Source organism: Quercus suber, unplaced genomic scaffold (assembly GCF_002906115.3).
Source record: "Quercus suber isolate HL8 unplaced genomic scaffold, Cork oak 2.0 scaffold_471, whole genome shotgun sequence".
NCBI classification, from domain to species: domain Eukaryota; kingdom Viridiplantae; phylum Streptophyta; class Magnoliopsida; order Fagales; family Fagaceae; genus Quercus; species Quercus suber.
The window spans coordinates 420799-447333 of record NW_027069922.1 but is presented as its reverse complement, the minus strand read 5'-3'; the positions used below and the strand labels follow the sequence as shown (position 1 = coordinate 447333).

The 26535-nt window shown below is 34.8% G+C and overlaps 2 protein-coding genes, 1 long non-coding RNA gene and 1 other non-coding gene across 5 annotated transcripts; 3 read left to right on the top strand and 1 right to left on the bottom strand.

The window, feature by feature from the left end:
- Window positions 1-289: 289 nt before the first annotated feature.
- TRNAF-GAA (transfer RNA phenylalanine (anticodon GAA)) lies at window positions 290-362 on the bottom strand. The gene has a single exon. It is a non-coding gene; the product is annotated as a tRNA-Phe (tRNA).
- A 4592-nt stretch (window positions 363-4954) lies between these two features.
- On the top strand, window positions 4955-14068 carry LOC112029342 (serine carboxypeptidase 1). Of its 2 annotated transcripts, XM_024062033.2 has the most exons (8): window positions 4958-5500; window positions 11770-11877; window positions 12007-12281; window positions 12374-12625; window positions 12906-13012; window positions 13182-13268; window positions 13590-13695; window positions 13777-14068. In XM_024062033.2, exons 1-8 carry the CDS (start codon window positions 5116-5118, stop codon window positions 13918-13920), a joined length of 1464 nt encoding a protein of 487 aa, XP_023917801.1. In that variant the 5' UTR covers window positions 4958-5115; the 3' UTR covers window positions 13921-14068. The 2 variants fall into 2 exon arrangements, with proteins under 2 accessions (XP_065618801.1, XP_023917801.1); XM_065762729.1 differs by lacking the exon at window positions 13590-13695 and having other exon boundaries at window positions 4955-5500; window positions 13777-13919.
- Window positions 14069-18373: 4305 nt separating this feature from the next.
- LOC136062961 (uncharacterized mitochondrial protein AtMg00810-like) lies at window positions 18374-19107 on the top strand. Its single transcript, XM_065762723.1, has 2 exons — window positions 18374-18494; window positions 18764-19107. The coding sequence occupies exons 1-2, from the start codon at window positions 18374-18376 to the stop codon at window positions 19105-19107; spliced, it is 465 nt and encodes a 154-aa protein (XP_065618795.1).
- A 5072-nt stretch (window positions 19108-24179) lies between these two features.
- Window positions 24180-26535, top strand: LOC112029360 (uncharacterized). The gene is made up of 3 exons (XR_002884729.2): window positions 24180-24313; window positions 25214-25280; window positions 26210-26535. It is a non-coding gene; the product is annotated as an uncharacterized LOC112029360 (long non-coding RNA).

Sequence of the window (26535 nt, the reverse complement as noted above, 5' to 3'; positions counted from 1 at the left end):
AAAAAAGATTCCAGAGAAATTCTCAATTGAGAAAACTCTCCCAAAATCCCATTTCTTCAAATTACCTCAACCAACCAAAAATGCACCCAAAAAAGAAAGAAAGTGAAGGTGTCAGTTTCTTTTTGTAATTAATCCTCATAAAATGTAATCTTGCAAGTGACGTATTGCCAAGGAAATGAATGTGATAATTTTTTTTACACATAATGTGTTTGAATTTTATACGAACAGCCAGGGTTTCCAAAAACCAAAATAAGTTTTTTCCTATAAAAATAGGAAAAGGAAAATAAAATGCGGTGAGCGTGGATCGAACACGCGACCTTCAGATCTTCAGTCTGACGCTCTCCCAACTGAGCTATCCCCGCTTGGTGTTGTTAATTTAATGAATTTGAAGACTATCAAATGCTGAAAGCCTGACACCGCCGCAGCTGTCCAAGGAAGTTAATTGATTAACTTCCTTGAGTTAGGGCCTTAGGGGTGGGCCTAGAGTCTGGCTTGGACCTTGGAACATAAATAGAGTTGTTAGACGTTTTCATAGGGAAAAAGGAAAAGGCCCAAATTATCGAATTCTTGGGGAAAAATCAATCTAGGCTTGGAAATACCAAGTTTGGACCTAGTGTGGGTAAGCCCAAATTAGTGGACTAATTGCAGTTCTGGGAGGACTGAGGGAATTTGAGGTGTTATCCCTGTATAGTGCATGCTTCATATATGGCATGAAGCAAATGCAATGCAAGTCATGTCACTCTAGGATTCAACTCAAATATGTGCACACCACATAATTTGAATCTATAGGCTCTCTTCAATGGCTAGGCCAAATAGTTACCGATTAAATTTTTTTCATTATGTTTCCTATAAATCAAATTTGCTAACACCATGGCTTCAATAAGTAAAAATAAAGGCAAAAATGCATTTTTCGTCTCTATATTTTGATCGTATTTCCATTTTGGCCCCTACTTTTTTTATTTTATCGCTTTTAGTCCATAAATAAAAAAAGCGTTCCATTTTGGTCTTTATTGTTACTCACTTAACGGAAATATTCTACGTGGCAAACGGAGTGCACTATTGGCATAGTAAATACTAATGTGTCCATTAAAATAATATTTAAAAAAATTTATTTGGATTTTAAAAATGCCATGTCAGCAATTTAATTTTAAAAAAGCCACATTAGATAAAAAAAATTAATATAAACTTCTGAATTTCAATTTTTAAAAAAAGTAAAATAAATAAACAAATTAAATTTGTTCCTTTCATTTTTTTTTTTCCAGAAGAACATGTTCATCTTCTTTGTGTTCTTCCCCAGAACATAACTAATCATGTTCATGTTTTCCATATTCTTAGTAAATTCATCCTTTTTTTTTCCCCTTGTTTTTCTTGTACTTTCTTTATAAGCATCCGCAATGGCTCATGCCATCCTATTCCATTTTACCATCTTAAAAAGCCACTTTATCTATTATACAATACCATTTTATAATACACCCAGCATCCCAACTTTTATTTTACCATACTACACATTAAAATAATATAAAAATATTTCTCACTTCTCTCTCTGATCTCTATTTCTCTTCCTCTATCAACCACCCACCATCACCACCACTACCGTCCAACTTCTCAATCACACCACCCACCTTCACTGAGCAAAATCTAGACAAATCAAAATCCAAAATCAAAATCAAAATCCGAAATCCAAAATCAAACCCATCTGTTCTCACCAAACCTAAACCCATCTGTTCTCACCGGCAGCGATGGTGAGAGAGAGAAGGTCGCCCGTCGCCATCTCTATTCATCCCAAACCCATCTGTTCTCACCAACTCTTCCTCATCATTATCATCATCATCACCGAAACTCACAACTAAACAAACCTAGCAAACACTGAAACCCACCATTAAACCCAACGGAACAAATCCCCCAACCCATAAAAAAAAAATCACAACCAATGGACCTAAATCCAACCACCCAAATGCCAACCCAAACACCACCCAAACGCCACCCAAAATCGACCCAAATGCCGAAAACCCATGAACAAACCCACACCGGAAACCCATAAACAAACTCATGACCTCCACGCCTCCACCAGAGAAGCTGATTGAGCCTCTACGCCTCTGTCTCCATGCCGTTGAAGAAGAGAGAGCAAGAAGAAGAGAGAGCAGAAAGAAGAGAGAGAAAGATAATGAAAATTATGATCTACAGAGAGAGGAGAGAGAAGACCAAACCGATTAAAAAATAATTTTTGTTTTTACCATTGAGCTACAGTGCAATTCTACAAATAGAATCGCACTGTAGCACAATTGTATTTATTTATTTATTTATTTTTTGGGTGATACTTACATTTTACAACATCTAATGGAGTGGGCATTTTGAGCCTGAATTGTAAAATAAGCCTACGTTTGGGATTTGACCTATCCGTTGCTGATGCTCTAACCAAACACATCAAAACTAATTGATAGTTAAAAAAAAAAAAAAATTTTTACTATCCATTTTAAAAATCCAAATTTGACAACCAACCAACTTTTTGATGTCAATCCAAATATCTAAACATTTTTCACAAACCCAACAAATCCCCTTATACATAAACCCAACAAATTCTCTATTACAAACCCAAAAAATTTCCTTTCACAAACCCATAATATCCCTTTTCAAATTTATCAAAAATAAAAACAAATACAACAAACTCAAGCCAGATAGAGAGAGAGAGTGAGATGAGAAAGTGAGGGAGAGGATTCACATTCAATCCCAAATAGGTTTTAGATCTACCTAGAAACCCACACCACACACTACACATAGCCAAAAAATTGACCCACCACTTGCAAGCACTATCGATTCCACATTGATTTATCGCTAGCTAAGGACCCACGTCACACCGACGATTCGGAAGAACGAAAGAAAGAAACCATGGGGTTCTACCGAGAGAGAAAGAGAGAATAGTTGAAAAGAAAGAAGAAAAAGAAAGAAGAAAAAGAAAGAAGAAGAAAGAAGGAAAAAAACAGAAGAAGAAAAATAAGAAAAGGTGGAGAAATAGTGATCTAGGAAGGGAAAGAAGAAGAAAGGAGAAGAAAGAAAGAAAGAAAGAAGAAAAAAGAAAGAATGGGAGGCAGAGAAACTAAGAGAAAGAGATCTAGAGAAGAAAAATAAAAAGAAACAAGAAAAAGAAACAAGTACAAACAAAAATACACATAGATCTAAATTTCACCACTTTTTTAATTATGTTTTTTCCTTTTTTATAATTTTTAAAATTGATAAATTTATTTTTTTAAGTTAGAGGTTGACATGGATGCTGATGTGACATTTTTTAATATTATTTTAATGGACACATCAGCATTTACTGTACCAACAGTACACTTTGTTTGCCATGTAAGATATTTCTGTTAATTGAGTAGGTAAGGACCAAAATGGAATGCTTTTTTTCGTTTAGGGACTAAAAATGATAAAAATAAAAAAGTAGGGATCAAAATAGAAATAGGGTCAAAATATAGAGACGAAAAATGTATTTCTGCCAAAAATAAAAAAAATGCTAACATTCTAGGAGATGCAACGCACATAGCCGCAGGTAACAAGAAAATATCTGTAGGCAATATTTGAGGGAGATTAAAATTTTCTCGTGGAGGCAATAGTTAAGGGGTGTTAAATTTTTCTCGTGCTAATAGTAGGCTTTATCAATGATTCAATTTATTTCTTTTGAAAATTTGAAGATTGCTAAAGGTATTTCACCAGTTATGGCATTGACCTGGATGAGCTTTGGCTTAGAGTCTTGGGACACATCTGCAGGTATTTGGCTGTGCAGTGAACATTGACCCCCCAAGACAACCTGATGCATTGGAATTTGGCCATACTTGAAAGCGTATTGTTTATTATTCATATCTTATTACATACACACATACACTTTTGAAATGCAGTGAAACTGTGACTTCAAATCATGATTTATAACTTGGAAATCGCGACTTCACAATTTCAATGCATTCTAAGGGTGTGTGTACTAGTATTTTCCTTAATTGAAATATATCATATTCAAATTTTGGGTAGGGCAAGCATGACCTGATTCACATGGACATTCAATAATTTGTATGGCACTTAATTAATAGGTTGAAGTTAATTATTGTAATAAGTAATTCTATAATGATAATCATGATTTTTACGTAACAATCAGGCTGATATGATTGACAGGCAGGACCAAGTCGTCCATTATCCGCAATTGGACAATTGGTGCAATGATGGAACACGTAGCCCTTTAGATCTAAATGATTTTGTATCATTGTATAGGATATAATGGTGTCTCTTCCAAAGCAGAATATAATTTCCACTGAATTTCCAATTGGAGCAGGCCTTTTCCAAATACCACTTAGAACTATTTAAAGTGAGTATAGATGATGCAAATTCCCAGCTGATTCCAACCTTTTGTTGCTAACAGGTTGGAGAGGTATACCTAATACAAATGAAAATTTTACGTAAACTCTTATTACTTTCCCCCCTCAAGAAAAAAAAAAAAAAAACAAAATGACTTCACCATTTGGGAATTGGGATAGACAAGATATTGCGTATTCTTATGTAACTTTCCTCCTTGATATAACTTTATCAGCTAACATTAATATGTAGACAAAACATTACCATTAATCCTAATATTATCACGTATAACAACCATACAGGCAAGAAATTAAGAGGGGTACTTCTCAAATTTACCTTTGAAAGTCAAAAGCAAAGCTTTAAGTCCTCTGATTTCGAGGAGCATGCTTTGCTTGAAGTTAATTATATATGCTGCCTAAAATGGTCCCTAGGTAGCTAGAGAATGTTGTCATGTCAATGTTCTTTTCTAAACACTAATGTTAGCGTTATAATCATTTTTACAATCTTTATTATAGTGATTGATTTAAACAATTGTGATTGGAATAATATTATTTTTATATGAAATTATTATTTACATAATTTTTATTAGCCTCTATCACAACATGCCAACTCACTCATTGTGAAAATTTTTATATCCTCCGCACTCCACTTCAGAATCTCGATCCAATTGGTGCTTCCATGATGCAAGAAGCCTCCACACTCCACTTATTGATATATAAATAGACACCAAAAGCCCTTCAAGGAATTAAAATAATTTGCAATAAGCAACAACAAGAGCTAGCCATGAAGCTTTTATTTCTCACAAGCTTTCTTATTCTCCTTTCTTTTCACCATTTGGTTTTTCCCATCTTTTGCAACTCTAGTCAAACTGACAACCTTTTCAAGTTGCTTAAATCTCGAAAATCCCAAAATCCTCCAAATACTGAACTATGGGTTGGATTAGACAACGATGATGGCAATTTTTCTCCAGTGTATATTGGACCTCAAGATGGGTTGAAGAAATCTGACAAGATCAATGCCTTGCCAGGACAACCAAAAGGAGTGGATTTCGATCAGTATGCTGGCTATATTACTATAGACCCGAAAGCCGGGAGAGCACTGTTCTATTACTTTGTGGAGTCACCTCAGAATTCTGCAACCAAGCCTCTAGTCTTGTGGTTAAATGGAGGTAAACACAGTACCACATATTTCAATTTCATTTGTATGAACTAGTATAGGCACAAAGAATGTAGAAAATACCCACTTATATTCTTCCTAGGTAGTAATAACAACGACGACTCCAAATGATAATATTACATAATATATATAATACGGACGTTTATATTAATTACATTAACATCCAGGCACACACAATAGAAAAAGAATCTTAGGTAATCCTATTATATATGTCCACACAATCAAACACAATTTATTTATTACGTAGGAATTCTTGGCTTAGTGTCCTGCATTTTAACTATATATCAAGTTCTACTTGCTCAACTTACTTTCTTTCATTCTGAATATAGAACATTAAAAGGTGGCATCCTATATATAGAAATAACATATCATAAAATATCGAAATTATAAATTAATCGATCTAGTCAAAATGGAAACATAACCTAATCTTTCTTTTATTGTAATCGCATTACTACCACATTACCCTCGTATCGTCTTGTACCAAATACAAGCCAAACTCAAGTTTGTCATCATACTAAATTGGATACTTTTTTTTTTTTTTTTTAAAGGCTACTAAATTAGATACTTTGATTACATGTTTAAGTTTGCTTTATTTTCTTTTCATACAATTTCAAGTTTATTCACAAGTTATTCATCAACTTGGTCTTTCTTCATATAATAAGCACCACCAATAAAAAAATTTACTATTAAAAATTATATATATGAGATTGACCGTTAATATTATTCATTAATTCCAAATAATTTTTTTTCCTTTTAGAATCCAAATAATTATTTGATATCTTATAAACTTATTTAAAAACTTACACAATCCAATATCAAGTCTTTATAAATTATACATATAAAAATATATAATAAGAATAAAAAAGCATATATACACATAAACATATGATATATTATATATGCCCAAATTGAATTTATACTCACAAGTTTATTCACAAAACCTATTATATTTTTTTAGCTTAACTTATTCAATCTTTGAGCAAAAACCTGAATATGAATTTCTCATTTGTCAAATAACTGAACATAAATATTACAACCTACAAATATTGACTTATTTTAGATTCTGGAATTGAGCTTAACACTTCAATCAGCAGCAAAATACAGTTCGAGATCACAATAAAATGAAGGAAACTTTGAGATTAAAAAAACCCTCCGGAAAATTAATAAAATAAATAAAGAAGAAGAAGAAGAAGAAGAAAGAAAGAAAGGCTTGCTTATTCTGTAGTCTCATCTGTGTAGAAGCAGGGCCTGAGGAATATTGATACTACTATTCTCACATATCATAGCATCAGCCAGAAATGTAAAGTAGAATAGACTTAGATCCTAATAACATGTGGCCACCATTAAATGTAAAGTAGGATAGACTTAGATCTGTAGTAGCAGCTCCAGAAATTTTTCTCAGGGTGTTTCTTAAAAAGCATAGATTATACAATTTAATAAAAAGAGAAATTCATATGTTAACAATAACAACAATAAAAAAACACGCAAATATATAAAGTTTACAATTGCCTTTTGCAAGTTTTCATATTTTGAAATTGGTTCATGATAGTCTCATTATCAATGTTATAAGCTACATCTCTTTTAATATATACAACCAAGCAATCATTCATTCACTGAATGTAGAACAAATTATAGAGCAAAATTTAATTTTATTGGCAAAAAAAAAAAAAAAAAAAAAAAATGAGAGTGTTCCTAAATTTTTTTGAAGGGTAGACAAGTACATTTTTTTTCAAATTATTATATATATATATAAAAAAATTTCAAGTCAAGATGGTCCCAGAAGGTGGTGCCGCCCCTCTAGATCCAAATAACTTGTGGCCACCGTAGTCGGACTGGGCCACTTCAATTCCCAACCTCTTCTGTTTTGTCACCCACCATGTTGTCCACACGAAACCCAAATCATCAACCTAATGAGTGGTGTTTATTATTAGGTTTAGTGGACACGCGAAAATGAGAGTTGTTAATTTTGAGCTATAAATTATGGGTTAGGCGTCATCATGTTGCCAATAAGTCAATACTTGAGCCCACCCAGCAAGTTCTACATCGAAAATAACCTTATTTATTTATTTGTTTTTTTAGAAGCGTTTCTTCACAATATTTTCACATTATTTTTACAAAAAATCCTAAGTAGGAAGTTGTTACGAGTTTTTAATTTGAATGTTCACGTTTTTTCAATTTTTTTTTGAATCACCACGGAAATTACTTTTTTACCTACTAGTAATAGCTCGCAACAACTTGTTATTTAAGATTTGTTGTGAAAATGTTGTGTATGATAAGAAATTATTTTTTAAGATGAATTTTGGCATTAGCAATGCCAAGTTCCTTGTTTTGTCTTCTAAACTCTGGAACTCATGTTTATGAATTTGTACCTAATGGACAAGTTCATTTCGTAGCTGAACCGAAAGAATGACAATATGTCCTCCAACCTTTTACACTGTGTTTGGTTGGGGTGAATTTATGGGGAATGGAAAACATAAGAAGGAAAATAGGGTAGAAAACATTGTTTTCCCCTGTTTGGCAAAAGAGGGAAAATGGGGAAGGAAGGAAAACTGGGAGAAAATTTCTCTCCCGGGCCCACAAAATTCATCCTTCCAAATCGGGAGGAAAACGCTGAAGAGAAAGTGCCCTCACAGCACTTTTACAAAAATGCCCTCTCCAACGTCTACAACAACCTAGCGCGGCAAGAAGAAGGAAGCAGAAAATAACCACAAAACCCACCACCACCACCAAACACAGCAACCTAGCACAAAAATTTAACCCAAACTCAACAAAAAAATTAACTCAAAATTAACGAAAAAACAATTAGAAAACCCAACTCAAAATCACTGCCCAAACTAATTTTCTGTGTAAAATAGACGAAAATTTTTAAACAGACTGATGCGGTTGCTCTTATCACTTTTGCCTCTTTTCATCTTACCTTCACAGCACACTAATATCCAGCTACCCAAGCTCTCTTCTCTCTCTTTTTTTTTTTCTTTTTTTTTTTCAACGTGACCTGATACATTACTGTAATTTTTATATTATAATAATAAAAATAATAACATAAATTTATATATATATATATATATATATGATGTGGTAAATTTTATATTATTTAATGAGTACAAATAAATTTATTTCTTCAATATTATGTAACAAGGGTATAATAGTCAATTTATATAAATTACATTTTCCATCCTTCCATTTTTCTCTCCAACCAAACAAAAGAGTTCTCCACTCTCCCATTTTTCCACCCCTCCAACCAAACACATAAGAGGGAAAACTAAATATTTTCCATCCTCCTACTTTTCCACTTCTCCATCCAAACGGACCCTTAGGTTTTGATAAGAACTAAATACTGTTAAAATTGGTTGGACACGTGAATGGTCTTCTGAATCTCTCCAATCCAGTTTGGAGATATCTTTATCCTTATCCTTTAAAAAAAAAAAAGAAAAAAACCACAAGCTAACTCTCCTGTTTCAAAATTTAAGAGAAAACTAGCTAGCTATCCTCTGTATAATATACGATGACAAATTGATTTGGAAGAAAACTCTCATATTCTTGTATTATTTATTAAAGGGTCATGTTAATAGGTATTTTTAGGACAATTGTTAATAAATTATTTTTAAAAAAATTTGACATAATTTTTATAAGAAATATAAAAAGCTATAAAAAATTAATTTTTTTTTCCTATAAAAAATTTCTAATTTTTTTTTTTAAATCAATGCATTTGTTAACTTTTACCTTTATTAATAATAACACCATCTTCTTCTATATTATAAACAATCACCTTCCAAATTTCTGATTTCTACAAAATCATTTAGGGGCTGTTTGGATTTTGATGTTTTTATCACTCATCACCCAATTTTCATCACTCATCACTCATCACTCAAAAATAGTGAGTCCCACAGAGATGCAGCTTGTTTTTATGGATTTGTTTTCAAGTTTTGTTTCCATCACTCAATTATCACATTTTTGAGTAATGAGATACAAAAACTGAAAACAAGTTTTAGGTGTTTTTGAGTTATGGAAACTGAGTTATGATGATATTTTTGTAATTCTATTGAACCTACTGGGTCCCATCCACATGTTAAGTCCCATCCGTGGTAGAGCAATAACGCCCAGCCAACGGCTACAGCACAATTCATTCTCAGCCTCCATTGTTGTTATTTCTGAAAGGTAGAAATGGCAAAATGGGTCAGAATTTTCTAACCCGACTCGACTGGACCTGTGACCCGACCTAAACCTGAACCATTTTTTTAATACTTTTTTTTTTTGGGTAAAAAAAAAAAAAGTAATATTAAGATAATATTGGTTTAATAGTTTATTGTGAGTTTTAAGGAAATAATTGATACATTTATATGACTGTATGCAAATTAATTGAAAAATAAATGGTTGAACATTCTGTAATGAGTAAAGATTTTTAGATATAAAATAGTAAAGTACATGCCAAAATAATTTAGTTACAGTAGAGTTAAAAATATAGATTTAAAATTATAGACATGTGTGAGAAATATTCATAAGTGTGAAAATAGTGAAGCCAAAGTATTAAATTAGCATAAATTATGAATGCTTAGACCTATTTTTTTAACAATTTATGTCCAAAATAAACGGCTTTTCAAAATAAATTATGATATTTCCTAAAATGTATGTTACTTAACAATGATATGATATTCATAAAAGAGACCATATATAAATAAGTAAGCAATCAAACTTTAATGTATATCTCCCTATCAAAAAAAAAACTTTAATGTATATCTCACTTGAAATAGAGTACCAACCAGAATTGATAATAGATTATAAAATTAATTTTCAAAATTGTAAATTTCTTATATGTGTTTATTCTTTATCAAATGAGTTATCCAATAAGTCATTTGTAATTTTGTTTTATATTTTTGAATGTTGATATTGTGTAGAAGTAAAACATGTGTATTTGTTTTACTTATTGTTATATTATTTTGTTTTAGATAGCAATGATAGGGTTTGTATAATTTTAAAATTATTGAATAAGTATTAATAAGTTTAACAGAGTTCATTCTTAATATAAGTGTTGAATTCAAAATAATGCATTTTATATTAAGTAATTTGTTGCATAACTTTTCAAATGATAAATACATGTTGTTTTCTTTATTAAAAAAAAAAAGTTATGTAAAAAATATGGGTTAACCCGACTCGACCTGCATTAATCCGCTTAAAATGACCTGTTTTTAACCCGTGATTCGCAACCCAATTGACCTGACCTGGCCGTTTTGCCATGTCTATTGAAAGGTGATATTGCTCTCTAAAAGCCATTCTCGGCCTCCATTCTCAGCACTATTCATTCTCAGCCTCTAGATTCTGCTGCAATAAGCCGTGAGTGTATTTTTTTTTTTTTTTCTTCCTTTCTTCATCTATTGCTTCTTCAGCTGAAACACCATCTTCCTTTAAATTCATGAAGTCCTCGGTCACCATAACGTCCTTCCAAAGATTCACAAAACCCCAAACGCAAACTCAGGAAAAAAAACTCTCACCACTGTGGCCACTCTCAAAGAAGAGGACACTGACAGAGAGAAAGAGTCAATTTTTTATTTATTAAAAGAAATGAATAAAGAAGAAGACATACCTGTGGAATAATGGTGGGATGGTCAGAGGGTGGGTTCCACCTTTTTGAGTTTTCAAAGTTGAAACCAGAACTGAGTTTTAGGTGCCTTACCGGGTTTTGGAAACATTTGGAGATTATTGAGATATATGAACTGAGTTATGGATTGATGATATTTGAGTGGTGAGTGAGCATTGTTTTTTAAACCCAAACAGCCCCTTAGATTTGCTTTTTCTCGCACATCTTATCTATGCTTTCTTACACCATTACTTACTAATTTACTCGCATAGGTCCACAAAATTTGAATGCATTGCTGATTTACTTTGAGTTATAAACTCTGTATCATAACAAGTTCAAATATCTCTTGTCAGTTGTCACAACATATTGGACTTTTCCTACCAGTAGTTGTGAGACCGACACAAAGCATTATACTTATCGCCTAACTATTTCTTTAACAAAAAATAGGAAAAGTTAATGGATGTCACTGGTGAAAAAATTCTAGTACCACCAAAAAAATATAAAACTTTTGCCAAAGTTCTCTATTCGGTTGATTGTAATTGATGAAAAAAAAAAATAGTAGATTAATGTGAAAGTTACAAGAAACCAGTCATAATATTTCAAGCAGGAGAGTAATGGCAAAAGTTGTGAGTTTGTTTGTGGGTGGATAGAATAACTCACTAATAAAACCATACTGAGATTTACAGGCCCAGGATGCTCTTCTCTTGGATATGGAGCCATGGAGGAACTGGGACCTTTCAGGGTCAACAGTGATGGAAAAACATTATTCCGAAATGATTACGCATGGAACTCCGGTAAGCAGATTCATGTAATTTCACCTTCAAATGATGAGTAAGCTGTACAGCTTTAAGTACTAGAAATCTTATCTGAATTTATTTCTCTTTAAGTAAAAACTAATACCCTTAGAAAAAAAATATTGGCAGTGGCAAATGTTATCTTCTTGGAGTCCCCAGCTGGAGTTGGGTTTTCATATTCAAACACGTCCTCAGATTACATCAAAAGCGGTGACACGAAAACAGCGGAGGACTCTTACACTTTTCTTGTGAACTGGCTTGAGAGATTCCCCCAATATAAAAACAGAGATTTCTTTATAGCTGGAGAAAGCTATGCAGGTCATTATGTACCTCAACTTGCTCACACAATTCTCTCAAAGAACAAGAACAAAAACCAAACAGTAATCAACCTCAAAGGCATTGCAGTAAGTACATTGTGAATTCTATGCGCTTGTTATCTCAATGCTTATACTAAAAAAACTGATTAAGGCTTCTCTGTAAATGTCAATGGATGCAGATTGGGAATGCTTGGATAGATGATAATACTGGTCAAGTGGGCATGTATGATTATTTTTGGACACATGCTTTAAACTCCGACGAAACTAATGCAGGAATTCACAAGTACTGCAACTTCGTTAACGATAATTTCTCAAGCCAGTGTGATGATTACCAAACACAAGGAGATTTAGAAATCGGAAATCTTGATATTTATAACATATATGCTCCAATTTGCAAAAATGCAAAACCCAAGTCAGGCCAAAGCGGTTCTGTAAGTCTTTATGCATCAATCAAAATAGTTTTTTTTTTTTTTTTAATTTTTTTAATGAATAATTTCAAATCTAATTAGAATAATAAAGAAATAGCCATGAAGATTATTATAAAACAGGGCGCATACAATTGGGTTTGACTTTATGCTCTTGTAAACTAAGCATGAATTTTGCTTCAATAATCTGTGATTTTATATTCAGTTGACAAGCACATTTAAAGAACTTAAACTGACCTGGTAATTAGAACTAAGCTAGAACTGATTTTAATCTTACACTATATAGGTCCACAATTTTGATCCCTGCTCCGACTATTATGTCCGCACTTATCTAAATCTTGCCGAGGTGCAAACAGCTCTTCATGCAAAAGCTAGAGAATGGGAAGCTTGCAGGTATGAGTGAGTTACCTGTGATACCTGTGGACTTGACCACATTGGCAGTGATGATCTTGTCACAAAGCATGAAAAGATAAAAGTCCCACAAATGCAAAGTTAAGATCTTTCTTGGACTAAAAGTGCCACCCAATACAAATTACTAATTTTGCTTCTACACTGCCTGCAGTGGTTATGCATGGACAGACAGCCCAACGACAATTCTGCCCACTATAAATCATCTCATTTCAAGTGGAATTAGTGTATGGATATACAGGTAGTCCCTCATCTTACATGAGTTTTTTTGGTTTTTGGCAAGTTATCCTTCAAGATTTCCTATTCATGAGAAAACCCTGTTAAAATTTCTCTCTTCATAACTAAACCAAAGCTGTAAGACTATTACAGTAATTAGATATAAGAGTGCTGATTATTAACACACCGGTGTGTACCAAATGTGTGCATCATGTCAATTGAAATTGTGTCTTCAAAACAAGGCTGTGTGAGGATGTGTGCAACTATGTGCGACAAACATTAATTTAGATATAATACAAGCTACCAATTGCTAGCACCTTAAACTTTCTGTCAATGAAACCTGCAGTGGCGACATAGATGGCCGAGTTCCAGTAACCACCTCTAGGTACGCCATAAACAAACTAAAACTACCAGTCACTACTAATTGGCGCCCATGGTATTCTGACAATGAGGTAAATATATTAGATAATTGATCTCATAGTTTAGCCAAAATTAAATAAGGTTAAGAATTTCCAACATGTTGATGCTGGCAGGTTGGAGGATATGTGGTTGAGTACAAAGGAGTGACATTCGCCACAGTAAGGGGAGCTGGGCATGAAGTTCCAAGCTACCAACCAGAACGAGCACTGACCATGATCTCATCTTTCCTTACAGGGAAACCTCCCCCAGTAGAATAAATTGCCCTTCCACACTTTAATTTCTAAAAATTTATATTGTCCAGGTACTTGTAAACTAAGCTCAAATAGTTTCTGCACGGTCATGGATTGGCTTCTACTAGAGAAAAGGAACTCAAAAAAGGAAAAAAACTATTTATTTAGTATTGAATTCCATGCTGTGTTACGTCTTTCTTTTTCTTTTCTTCTTTTGTTGAAATAATCAACAGCAATACCACATCAACAAGTACAGATGACAGAACTTCTCTTACACAAGTTAAATCCAATAAATTCCCAAGATTCAGGTACAATTTAAGCAAAATCAAGACAACTAGATCCAACAGTTTGACTCAGAATCTCCCATTTGTAAAATAATGAGAACCTCCCCCACAGAACTCTTAACTTTAGAGTTCTGGGGGTCTTAACCCCAAGGAGATACTACTAGCACACGTGCACTCAAAAATACAACTATCAAACATTAAGCAATCGAGTTCTGACAGTCAAACTCTACACTGAAGATTTATGCACTACCTCCTTGATAGTCCAGAAAGTAAACTAAGCACTTTCCTCCTCTGCTTTAACCCCTCTTCCATCAAACCTCAGCTCACATATTTTAGCATTTTGAGCAACTCAAGACAAGCCTTAAATTGCAACACCAAAACTTATTTACCCTCACTCTACGAGGGACCAAACTACCAAGATATATCACCAAATTATTAGTGTTAACGTGTATAATATTGTGAGCTTTAGGCCCAGTTAGGTTATTTGTATAGTATACTTATTTACTTGTACTACACACATATTTACTTGTATTGCACACATATGCCTCCTATATAAAGGCACCTATGTACATTCTTTCATCAAGAAATACAATACTTTCGCATTCAGTATTTCTAACATGGTATCAGAGCCACTGCTCTGACCTTTTTCTTAGCGGTCTTGTCTTTTTTGGTGTTACTCCATCCTTATCGCTTCCGCCGTCACAACAGCCACTGCAGCTAATCACCGTTGAACCTCCGACGTCTCTCAGCCGTTGTCCTTGGATTCTGGGTCTGTAGCCGCCGTCGTTGAGGAGTCCCGCACCACACAGACCACTGCAATCACCGTCTCCGTCGTGCATCTTGCTCCGATAACTGTTTTACGGGTACCATAGTGATCAGCTCGCCTTAATCTACACAATCGTGGAAGTCTCGCAAGCATCAGAGCCTGCACGTGCCCTCATGCGCCGCCTAAAGAAACAGTGCTTCAGCCACGCGCCTCACACGCCACCCTTAGGTCCTACTGACATCATCAGTGACGTCATACTGCCATGTCACCTAGGGCTGACGTCATCATCCACCATTCTGTTGACGTCACCCACCACGTGAAGCTGATGTTACCATTAACCATCGTTGACCGGACCGTTGACCTTGACTGTTGACCAGAGTTGACTTTGATTGAGGGTTGACTTTGACCGTTGACTTTTGTAGTCCAGGTTCTCCTTATCCAGTTTTTCGCGTAGATTTCATTTTTGCAGTTTGTTTTTGCATATTGTGTCTCTAAATGGATAAAAATGATATTTTTCTTCCTTGCCCCATCAATACTATATTGGAGGGGAATAAGAATTACTTATCTTGGTTTCAAGTTATACGCAGTTTTCTTAAGGGTCGCATGCTCTGGCATTATTGTACTTGTGCAATTACTATTCCTATCAAGGGGGCAAGTGAAGAAGATGCTGCCTTCCTCAATCACAAGATTGAGTGGGATAGTCACAACCATATGATTCTCACATGGATTCGAAACACTTCCATTCCCTCCATCTCCAATCTGTTGGGCAGCTTTGATGATGCAAAATCAACATGGGATATGTTGGCCAAGAGGTACTCCACTACTCACGGATCCATGAAATATCAGTTAGTAGTTGAATTGAATTTACTTAGACAAGAACCAGGGCAATCCATCAATGACTACTATGATCAGTTTCGCTTCATTTGGGACCAAATTGACCTTTCTGATCCAATTTGGGCATGCTCAAAGGATGCTTAGCAATATGCTACAGTTAGAGATGAATTTCGTCTCTATGAATTCTTGATGTCACTTCATAAGGACTTTGAGCCCATCCGAGGTCAGCTTCTTAATCGCAGTCCTCCTCCCTTTCTTGATACTGCTGTAAATGAGTTGGTTAGAGAAGAAGTTTGGCTTGCAACCCTTCAAACCCAGAATAAGTTCAATATTTTGGCTATTACTCCTTTTGCTCCTCCCATTGAGCAACCTCAGCAATCAGGTGATTCCTTTGACTCTAGCAATCGTCGCAAGCAGACCAATAAAAAGTTCTGCAATTATTGCAAGCGTCCTGGCCACACCATTGAGACTTGTTACCGTCGCAACAAATCTACTGCTGTTGTTGCTAATATTGAGCCTACTTCGCCAATGCTTTCCATTTCAGCTGAGTCCCAGTCTTCTGGATCCACTATCAACCTCTCCCCCACTGAACTACAGGAGATCATAGCTCAGGCTGTTTGTATGGCTGGTAATGCATCTCTTTCCACTGCTCTCTTAGTTTTGCCCGGTAAGTCTCAAACTTGGCTTTTTTGATTCTGCCTGTTGCAATCACATGACACCTCACTCTCCTTATTCTCCAAACTTGACCCTACACCACATTCTCTTAATATTCATATAGTTGATGGTTCCACCATGCATGAGAATAGTCTAAGTTTTGTTTCAACCTTTAACCTCTCTGTTCTTGGGGTCTTCCATGTACCTGACCTATCCTATAATTTGTGCTCTGTGGGATAATTAGCTGAATTAGGATATCGCCTTATTTTTGACTATTCTGGGTGTATTGTGCAGGATCCGAGGACGGGGCAAGAGCTTAGGACCGGTCTTAGGGTTGGGCGTATGTTTCTCGTGGACAATCTTCATCTTCCACCTGTTGCTCCTCTCTCTATTGCTGTTGTAGCTGCTGCGGTTTCTTCCTTACCTTCTCTCACACTTTGGCATTCTCGTCTTGGTTATGCCCCATCTTCTCGAGTACAACAGTTAGCTTCTAAGGGTCAGTTGGTTCTGTGTCCAAAGACAATTTTGATTATACTTTATGCCAGTTAGGAAAACAGCCAGCTTTACCTTTCAATAATAGTGAATCTATCTTTAATAGTATTTTTGAGTTAATTTATTCTGATGTTTGGGGACCTTCTCTTGTTACTAGTATTGGTGAATCTCGTTATTTTGTTGTTTTTATTGATGATTATTCTCATTATAGTTGGATTTTTCCTATGAAATCTCGTTCTGAAATCTTACCAATATACAGTAACTTTGCAAAAATGGTTGAAACACAATTCTCCAAACATATCAAAACTTTTTGATCTGATAATGCTCTTGAATATACTCAATATGCTTTTCAAGCTCTGTTACATTCCTATGGCACTATACATCATCTAACCTGTCTAGGTACCTCTCAACAAAATGGTCGAGCCGAAAGAAAACTTCGCCATATTCTTGACACTGTCCGTGCTCTTCTTCTTTCTGCTAAAGTTCCTACCCCATTTTAGGGTGAAGCCGCTCTTATGCTGTTCATGCCATTAATCGCATTCCAAGCATTGTCATCCATAATCAAACTCCGTAGGAGCGCCTTTTTGGGTCACCCCCTGACTATCATTACCTTCGCTCCTTCGGATCTGCTTGTTTCGTTCTTCTTTAGCCTCATGAGCACAACAAACTTGAGCCTTGATCTAGACTTTGTTGTTTCCTTGGTTGTGGCGAAACTCAAAATGGGCATCGATGCTATGATCCTGTCTCTCATCGTCTTTGTGTTTCCTGTAATGTAGTCTTTTGGGAACACCGCTTGTTTGTTGAACTCTCTCACTTTCGTTCTTCCCTGACTAATTACTCTGTTTTAGAAATCTTTCCAGATGAGTCTCTTGTTCCTTCTACAGATACTATTGATCCTCCTTTAGACATCTTTATTCAATCTCCAAATATTTTTTATGATTCTCCTAGATAGGTTGCAAATGAACAGGTTGATGACGAGCTACCCCACCTTGAGCCTAGGTCCCCTGCTCCTGCTCCGTTTGAAGATTCTCCACAAGACATTCCACCTCACCACTCAACCTGGGTAAGATCCATTCCTGCACATTTACTTGACTATCATTGTTACACTGCCCTTGCTACACTCCATGAGCCTCAAACCTATCGTGAGGCCTCTACTGACCCTTTATAGCAGATTGCAATGAAAGAGGAAATTGATGCATTAACCAAAAATCATACTTGGGATCTGGTTACTTTCACTCCTGGTTAGTCTGTGGTTGGTTGTAAGTGGATCTATAAGATCAAGACTCGCTCTGATGGGTCCATTGAGCGCTACAAGGCTCGTCTTGTTGTAGAAGGTTTTACACAGGAGTATGAGATTGATTATGAATAGATTTTTGCTCCAGTTACCCGTATCTCCTTTGTTCATGCCCTCTTAGCTGTTGCTGCTGCTAGTAAATGAGACCTTTTTCAGATGGATGTTAAAAATGCCTTCCTTAATAGGGATTTGCATGAAGAAGGCTATATGCAACCTCCTACAAGATTTGTCACCTTCGACGTGCACTTTATGGCTTTAAACAAGCTCCATGAGCTTGGTTTGCCAAGTTTAGCTCCACCATCTTTTGCCTGGCTTACACTGCCAGTCCTTATGATTCTGCTTTATTTCTTCGTCGCAATGATAAAGGCATCATTTTGCTTCTCCTATATGTGGATGATATGATCATAACTAGTGATGACCACAGTGGCATTCAAGAACTCAAGGATTTTCTTAGTCAGCAATTTAAGATGAGAGACCTTAGACATCTCAGTTATTTCTTGGGTCTTGAGATCACTCGTTCCACAAATGGTCTTTATATTACTTAAGCCAAGTATGCATCTGACCTTTTATCTCGAGCTGGACTCACTGACAGCAAGACTGTTGACACTCCAGTTGAACTTAATGCACATCTGACACCCTCGGGGGGGAAACCATTGTCTAATCCCTCTCTTTACAGACGATTAGTTGGCAGCCTAGTTTATCTTACAGTTACTCGTCTAGACATTTCTTATACTGTTCATCAAGTGAGCCAGTATCTGTCCGCTCTACGATCGATTCACTGTGCTGCTGTTCTGCACATTCTACGATACTTGAAGGGCACTCTCTTCCATGGCCTTTTTTACTCAGCTCAATCTCCTCTTGTACTTCGTGCATTCTCTGATGTTGATTGAGCAGGAGATCCCACTGATTACAGGTCCACTACGGGTTATTGCTTTTTACTTGGCTCTTCTTTGATTTCTTGGCGAAGTAAGAAACAAACTTTTATGGCCCGCTTTAGTACTCAAACAGAATATCGTGCCCTTACTGATACCACATCTGAACTCCTTTGGCTACGATGCCTTCTTAAGGATTTAGGTGTGTCCACATCCTCTGCTACTCCTATTTATTGTGACAACCAGAGTGCCATTCATATTGCTCACAATGATGTCTTCCATGAACGGACTAAACACATCGAGATTGATTGTCATTTTATCCATTATCATCTTGTCCATGGTGCTCTCAAGCTCTTCTCAGTCTCCTCTAAGGATCAACTTGCTGACATCTTCACCAAGTCACATCCTAAGGGACGCCTTCGTGATTTAGTTGACAATCTCAAGCTGGTCTCACATCCACCTTGAGTTTGAGGGGGGCTGTTAACGTGTATAATATTGTGGGCTTTAGGCCCAGTTAGGTTACTTGTATAGCACACTTATTTACTTGTACTACATACATATTTACTTGTACTGCACACGTATACCTCCTATATAAAGACACCTATGTACATTCTTTCATTAAGAAATGCAATACTTTCGCATTCAGTATTTCTAACAATTAGAACCTCAATAACACATATCTACGTCTTCGTTACCACAAGACCGTTGTATTCATACTCATATCCTATTCAAAACCAAGTTTTACATCACTTTCTTATTATAATTATTATCTATGAAGCACTGGGGCATTTCCAGATTTGGGTGCGAGTACGGGTGAGGGTGCGGGACTCAGCAATTTTTGGAAAAATAGGATGCGGCAATTAAAAAATTATTTAAAAATTATTTATTTACATATTTTATATATTTCTAAGCATGCTTTTTTATATAATAATAATAATAATAATAGAAAACTCATATAATAATAAATAAATAAATAAATAGTAATAAGTACACAAAAGTTTTTGACACTTGAATTATTGACAGAGGTATTAAAATAGATGAGGCTTCCCATAAAAAAGAAAAAAAAAAAGAAAAAGATATGGCTTAGTGGCTCACGTATTTGGTTAGCCCAAAAACAAAATAAAAGATATATGTGGCAGGTATTAAAATAGGTGTAGCTTCCCATTAAAAAAGAAAAAAAAAAGGGGAAAATGTGGCTCACGTGTTTGGTCATAGAGGCACAAAAAACAAAATAAAGCCTGGCATTTAATAAAACTTATCCTATCGTTTTACTATTAAAAAAAAATTTATCAAAAAAGAAACAGAACAAAAGGCTGCAAAAAAAAAAAAAAAAAAAAGGAAGAAGAAAATGAAGAAGCAAAGAAGAAGAAGAAGAAGAAGAAGAAGAAAGGGGTTAAGGCCACCGGTATCTTGTGATGGCGACAGAGGCTATCTTGTATCAATATCCATTGGTATTTTCGGTTTAAGGTTTTTTTTTTTTTTTTTTTTTTTTTTTCCCTTACCGGCCGATTACCTTTTTCCGGCCAAAACACACCGATATTCGGCTGATACAATCTGATTCGGCCCGAATTGGTGTGTGTCGGAGCCCAATGCGCGGGTAGCGGTGTCGCTCGTTGCACCCCGCATTGGGCTGTGTTGAACACCGTTACGACGACCCGTAGCCGCGTCAGTGCTTTCTAGATTATCATTAGTTTTTTTAGTTATGTTTGCTAGTTACATATTGGCATTAGGTTCATTTCAGTCCAATTTAGTCTACTTTGGTCAATTAAGTTCAATTCAGTCCAATTCTGTCTACTTTGGTCCAATTTAGTCCAAGTTGGTCTACCTCTATAAATTTGGTCCAATTCAGTCCATTCACTCCACTTCATTTATTCAATCCAATTTGGTCCACTTCGGTCTATTTGGTCCATTCTATTAGGTCCATATGGTCTACTTCTGACAATTCGGTCTATTTAGGTCCAATTGGTCATTCAGTCTATTTTGGTCCATTTAGTCAATTTCAGTCCATGTCGGCCCAATTTGGTCTATTCAGTCCACTTCAGTCCAATTTGGTTCATTTTAGTTCATTTCGGTCCAATTCAGTGTACTTAAGAATAGGAAAAGATAAGTTTGAGTTGAGAGTATTATCAATTGTTTGAAGAATATCAATTGTAATTATATGATAAATTTGAGTTATCATGATAATCTCCTTAAGAGAATGAGAATTTGAATAATGAATGTGAAACTTTAAAATTTTAGTTGTACCAAAAGAAATTAGGAAAATATAATGCATAAAAACAAAAGTTAGAAAAATATGGATCATTTCAATAAATACACACACACACACACACACACACACACACACATATATATATATATACAATCAATCAATCAAAAGCACAAAAAATGATAAAATTACATATATTGTAAAAATTTTGTAATTAAAATTACTTTTAGAAATTGTTTAATTTTTAGGTAGAAAAAATTATTGTAGGGTCTCGATTTTCGGACTAGGCCAAAAATGAATGGGATCTAGGCCCAGTGAACCCGTACAATAAATTTGTAGAGAGTGGGTCAAAGAGATAGGCTTGAGTGCGTAGATAATAGTTAAAAAGGTTTTTATGTTGATCAAACAGAAATGAGCTAAGTTTATTGAAGAAAGCTTGTCCTCGGCACCATCCAAGGAGCTCTACTTTTGGATATATTGGGTGGCAATAGTTGCAAGAGTTCTTAAGATCGCCATGATACTTTCTCCCCTTTTTCCAGCCCCCTTTTACGTGGGCTTCTCTATTATATAGTCTTCTTTAAACGATCTTGACCTTCCACCCGTTGATCATCCAAGTCTATACTTGAGTGCCTATCCTATCAGGCGTCCTCTCTGGCGTTCTGTGAGTTACGGTAATCGAGGTAGCACTGTTCAGGAGTCATTTCCTCATTAATGCGGTTAGAACGTTAGCTGTGGGCATTTAATGCGAGGTGATAGTTTCTCTGTGAGTTGTTCTTTATCATGCTCCCATGGCTGGTCCATTATACTCGTCTCCTTTTTGGAATGCTCTGGAGGCTACCTTAGGTGGTGTGCGCTCTTCCTTCTATACTCTTGGTTGACCGAGGACAGGATTGTCCTCGGCTATGCTCCTCGGCAATTTGGGCTTTCTTTGTTCATCCTCGGACATTCCTTCCTCCTCGGCTGGGCTTGGGCTCAATATGAAATGGGCCGGGGTCGCAGATTCTTTGGTCCCCACAATTATCTACAATAAAATTTAGAGAATAAATTATACATTATACAACATTTCAAAATAATTATATATTCTCACGCATCATGTTTGTCTACGGTTAGTTTATATATATATATATATAATAATAGGTGAAGCTAAGAAAAACTCAAATTAAAATTCCAAATTAGAGTTCTAACTCTATGCCATGTGTCTTAAATGATTTATTCTTAAAGGGTTTTATTTCTTAATTTTAGAATCAAATGTGAGATACATCATAAATATTCATCTAAGTGAGTTATTAAGTACAAAAACTAAAGAGTTTAGAATAAATGAATCGTAAAAAAAAAAAAAAAGTGCTTTACAATAATTAAAAAAAAAAATGGACAATTTACATTTTATACCTAATAATATTCTTACAAATTTTTTTAAAGAGTTAACAAAATATAAAAATGACTATTAATAGTATTTAAATTATATATATATATATATAGGAATTATATTATGCATCTTATTGTATATCTTTAAGTGTATCCATGCATATTGTTATGTTCTAATAGTTTAGAATAATTGACAAATCGTGAGTACAAACTTATCTAAATATAGATTCCTAAGTCTATATGTTTGATTAGACAATGTTTAAGGTGATATAAGTAAAGATCCAAGAACAAGCAAGCTGCAGAAAAGAGAATTAGCAATTTGCCTGGTTCGATCAATTGAAAGATAGGCTTGACCGATTGAAATACGGGTCTGCAGAATTTTAAGTCGGCCCAAATAGCAATTCAAGCCCATTAAGTATTAGGGTTTTAGATCTACTTCTCCTAGTATATAAAGGAAACCCTAGGCACGTTTTTATAAGGCTTTTAGAGAGAGAAGAGTGTGCCTCTTTTGTAGATCTAAGGTTTTGTACCGAAAAGCTCTCTAAGGTCTTTGTTGACTTGTGTGTTGAATCTTTTATGAAATCTGAGAGGTGCTTACCTTCATACACATACATAGAGCTATCAAGATCAAGATTTGCATCAAGAACTTGATGGTGATTTTAGTTGCTACATAAAGAACTTTCAAGAAAATCCAAAACCTTTGAGTGGAGTCCCAAAGTCACAAGTAGGAGAACTTGTGGTTGCTATAGATCAAAGAAAGAAGTAGTCGACTCGGAACTATCATGGGGTCGTGGTAGTAAGTTTTCTACTCGAGTTAGCAATAGGATGTTAGTTGTAACACCCCAACCAAATTGCATAATTAATTTTATGAGTTTATATGCACGTTATTATCTTATTACTTTTAAGTGCATGAAACTTTGATTTTGTGATATTATAAACATGTATACTCTTTTTATTGTTTTGGATATGAATTTATAAAGGTAAGTATATATATATGTGTGTGTGTGTGTGTGTGCGCGCGCGCGCGCAAAGTTATATTATACTTTGGGTCTTTCTAAAGATATAAACTTATAAGGGGTGGAAAGTAAATTTGCCAAAAGTTGGAAAAAGTGGGTGTGATATTTTTTACCCTAGCATCATACGTATCCCACCCCAAAAGTCAATTTGCCTTATCTTTCTTTTGCTGCATCTGAAGTCCAGCAGCTCCTTTTTCTCCTTTCTCTACTCCTTTATTTTTGTTTCTTTCTTCTTCCCCTCTCACACGGCAACACCTCTCCCTCACTCTCTCACCAAAAATTGTTAGACATCTCTCAAAGAAGAAATTAAGAACCTAAACACTAAGGTTTCATCTTTAAAGTGTGTGGTAAGTAAATTAAACCTCATCTGATTTTGTGTACTTGGATAGTATGATTGTTTGTTTATTTTCATTCTTTATCCTCTGTTCTGATTTGTGAGACTGAACTTGTGATTCTGTTTTTGTAAGTGAAAGAGTGATGGAGTTATGGTCTATTGGATGCTTATATTTTTGTTTCTTTCTTCTTCCCCTCTCACACGGCAACACCTCTCCCTCACTCTCTCACCAAAAATTGTTAGACATCTCTCAAAGAAGAAATTAAGAACCTAAACACTAAGGTTTCATCTTTAAAGTGTGTGGTAAGTAAATTAAACCTCATCTGATTTTGTGTACTTGGATAGTATGATTGTTTGTTTATTTTCATTCTTTATCCTCTGTTCTGATTTGTGAGACTGAACTTGTGATTCTGTTTTTGTAAGTGAAAGAGTGATGGAGTTATGGTCTATTGGATGCTTATTAGGGTAATTTAATATGTATTTGTCAAATGCTATTTGTTGATGATTTTAGAAAGAATATGTGCTGAAGCTGTCACTGTGACAGATTTGATGTTTACCAAAAGAAAATTTTGTATTAAATCATATTTTGTGAATTAGGTTGCTAGGATTAGTTTTTATGAATCCTAAGATATGTATGGTTGTTGTGGAAGTGGTCTCACTGATTTTGGATAGATATAAAAATAATGGTTTAATTTATAAGTTGCATGAGTTTCTGCCAGGACAGATTTGAACATGTTTTATTGTATGATTTTTAGTAAATCATGGTTTTATGCTTTGAATCCGAAATTTTTATGGTATATACTGGACATATAGAGGAGTAGTTATTTAAAATTTCATGACTTTTTGATGTGTTTGAATAGCCCATTCGTATTTTACAAATGGGGATTTTGCTGCTGTAATGAGCAGTGAACAGGGTAGGACAACTCTGACTTTGCGGATTTAATTTTGAAGCTAGGTTGAATGTTTTGAGCTATAATTTAATATGCTCATCCTTTAGTATGTTTGGATCATATATGAATTTTATGTCTCGATTTCTCTATGTTTTGGTATATAATGTGTTTGATGATTGTATCATATGCTTTGGAGAACTTTATGTGATGGGAATTAAGATTTTCTTGAGTTTGAGAGTTAGGTTGTGATGGAGGTATAAGTTTAAATACTTAGGAAGAGTTTGTCAGTAATAAGTTTTGGTTTTTCATTTAGGTGACGAGAACGAGAACAAGGACACTTGAGCTCCTCTTATACAATCTCTCGTGCCTTTTGTTTTCAGGTAAGGGATTTTAGATATGTGCTTTTGATAAGTATAAAGATTATTTCAAAAATTATTATGCATTAAAATCTTTTAATTAAAGATATTACATATAAGCATGATTTAAGTAAAATATATGTTCGTGAGTTGTGCAAGCTTATATACATGATAATTTTAGCATATTGATGCCATTATCTATATCACGAACATAATATTTAAAAATGAGATGGATATACTATTATTATGGAATATTATGCAAAATAAGAAATTTCAGTATAATGTATAAGTATGGAAATGTTTCAGGTTATGTCCTCTGGTGATCTGAACTTGGTCAATATGGGTTAATTACTGGCTTTCCATAGAAAAATGTTATCTGTTTGGCCATTTAAAGTAAAGGAAATGGGGCTGCCCGTAACTCTAATCTGAATAAAGCCTTCTCCCCAATGTGTACGGATGGCGGGGAGGAATAAAACCTTGTGGGGATGTGCCATTAGGCCTTCCAAAGAGGACAATATCATACACACAAGGGCACCCAAATGTGTTGAGGCCTTCTCTGTACAAACTAATCAGATATGGAATAACCAATATGTTATGAACAACTATATTACGTTATTGATCACGAGAGAATGATTTTGTTTAAATGCATTATGAAAAGGTAAAAGCCCTCATGAAAAGAAGTTTATGATGAAACCTTCTATAGTCTTTTTAAAAATAAGATAATGGAATTATATTTACATTTCTTATTATGTCCTTTTATTATTATATGAAAGGAAAATGAAGCATTTTATTTGAAAGTTCATATGATATTTTAAGAACAATGTGAATAGTATGAAGCTATATTATCAAAGCTGGCATATCCATAAAATAATTGATTTACATGCATTCTTATCAAGGGCCAATGGAGCTTAAAAACCATACTGGGTTTCGCAGCTTACCCTTTTATATTTCAGTACACAGGTTCTTCCTGGAAGCAGCGAGAGTGTTAGAGGTGGCAAAGATTTCATGAATTCTCGTTTGTTAGAATGTAGAGTTTTTGTTGTATAGTAGGTTAGCTCTTTTGTTGTATAGGATGAATCAAGATGTACTTGATTCTTGAGCACAGATGTAATTCAGTATCTTAGTTTGTTTTAAACCCCGGTTGTATGTCTTTGGGGCTAGATTTGTAATAAGAGTTTGCTAAACGTTTAGCTATGTAATATTTACATGAATACCTGACGTTTTAGCCAAGTGGTAATCTTTCCAAGTTCAACGGAAATGAAATTTCAGGTTTTCATCA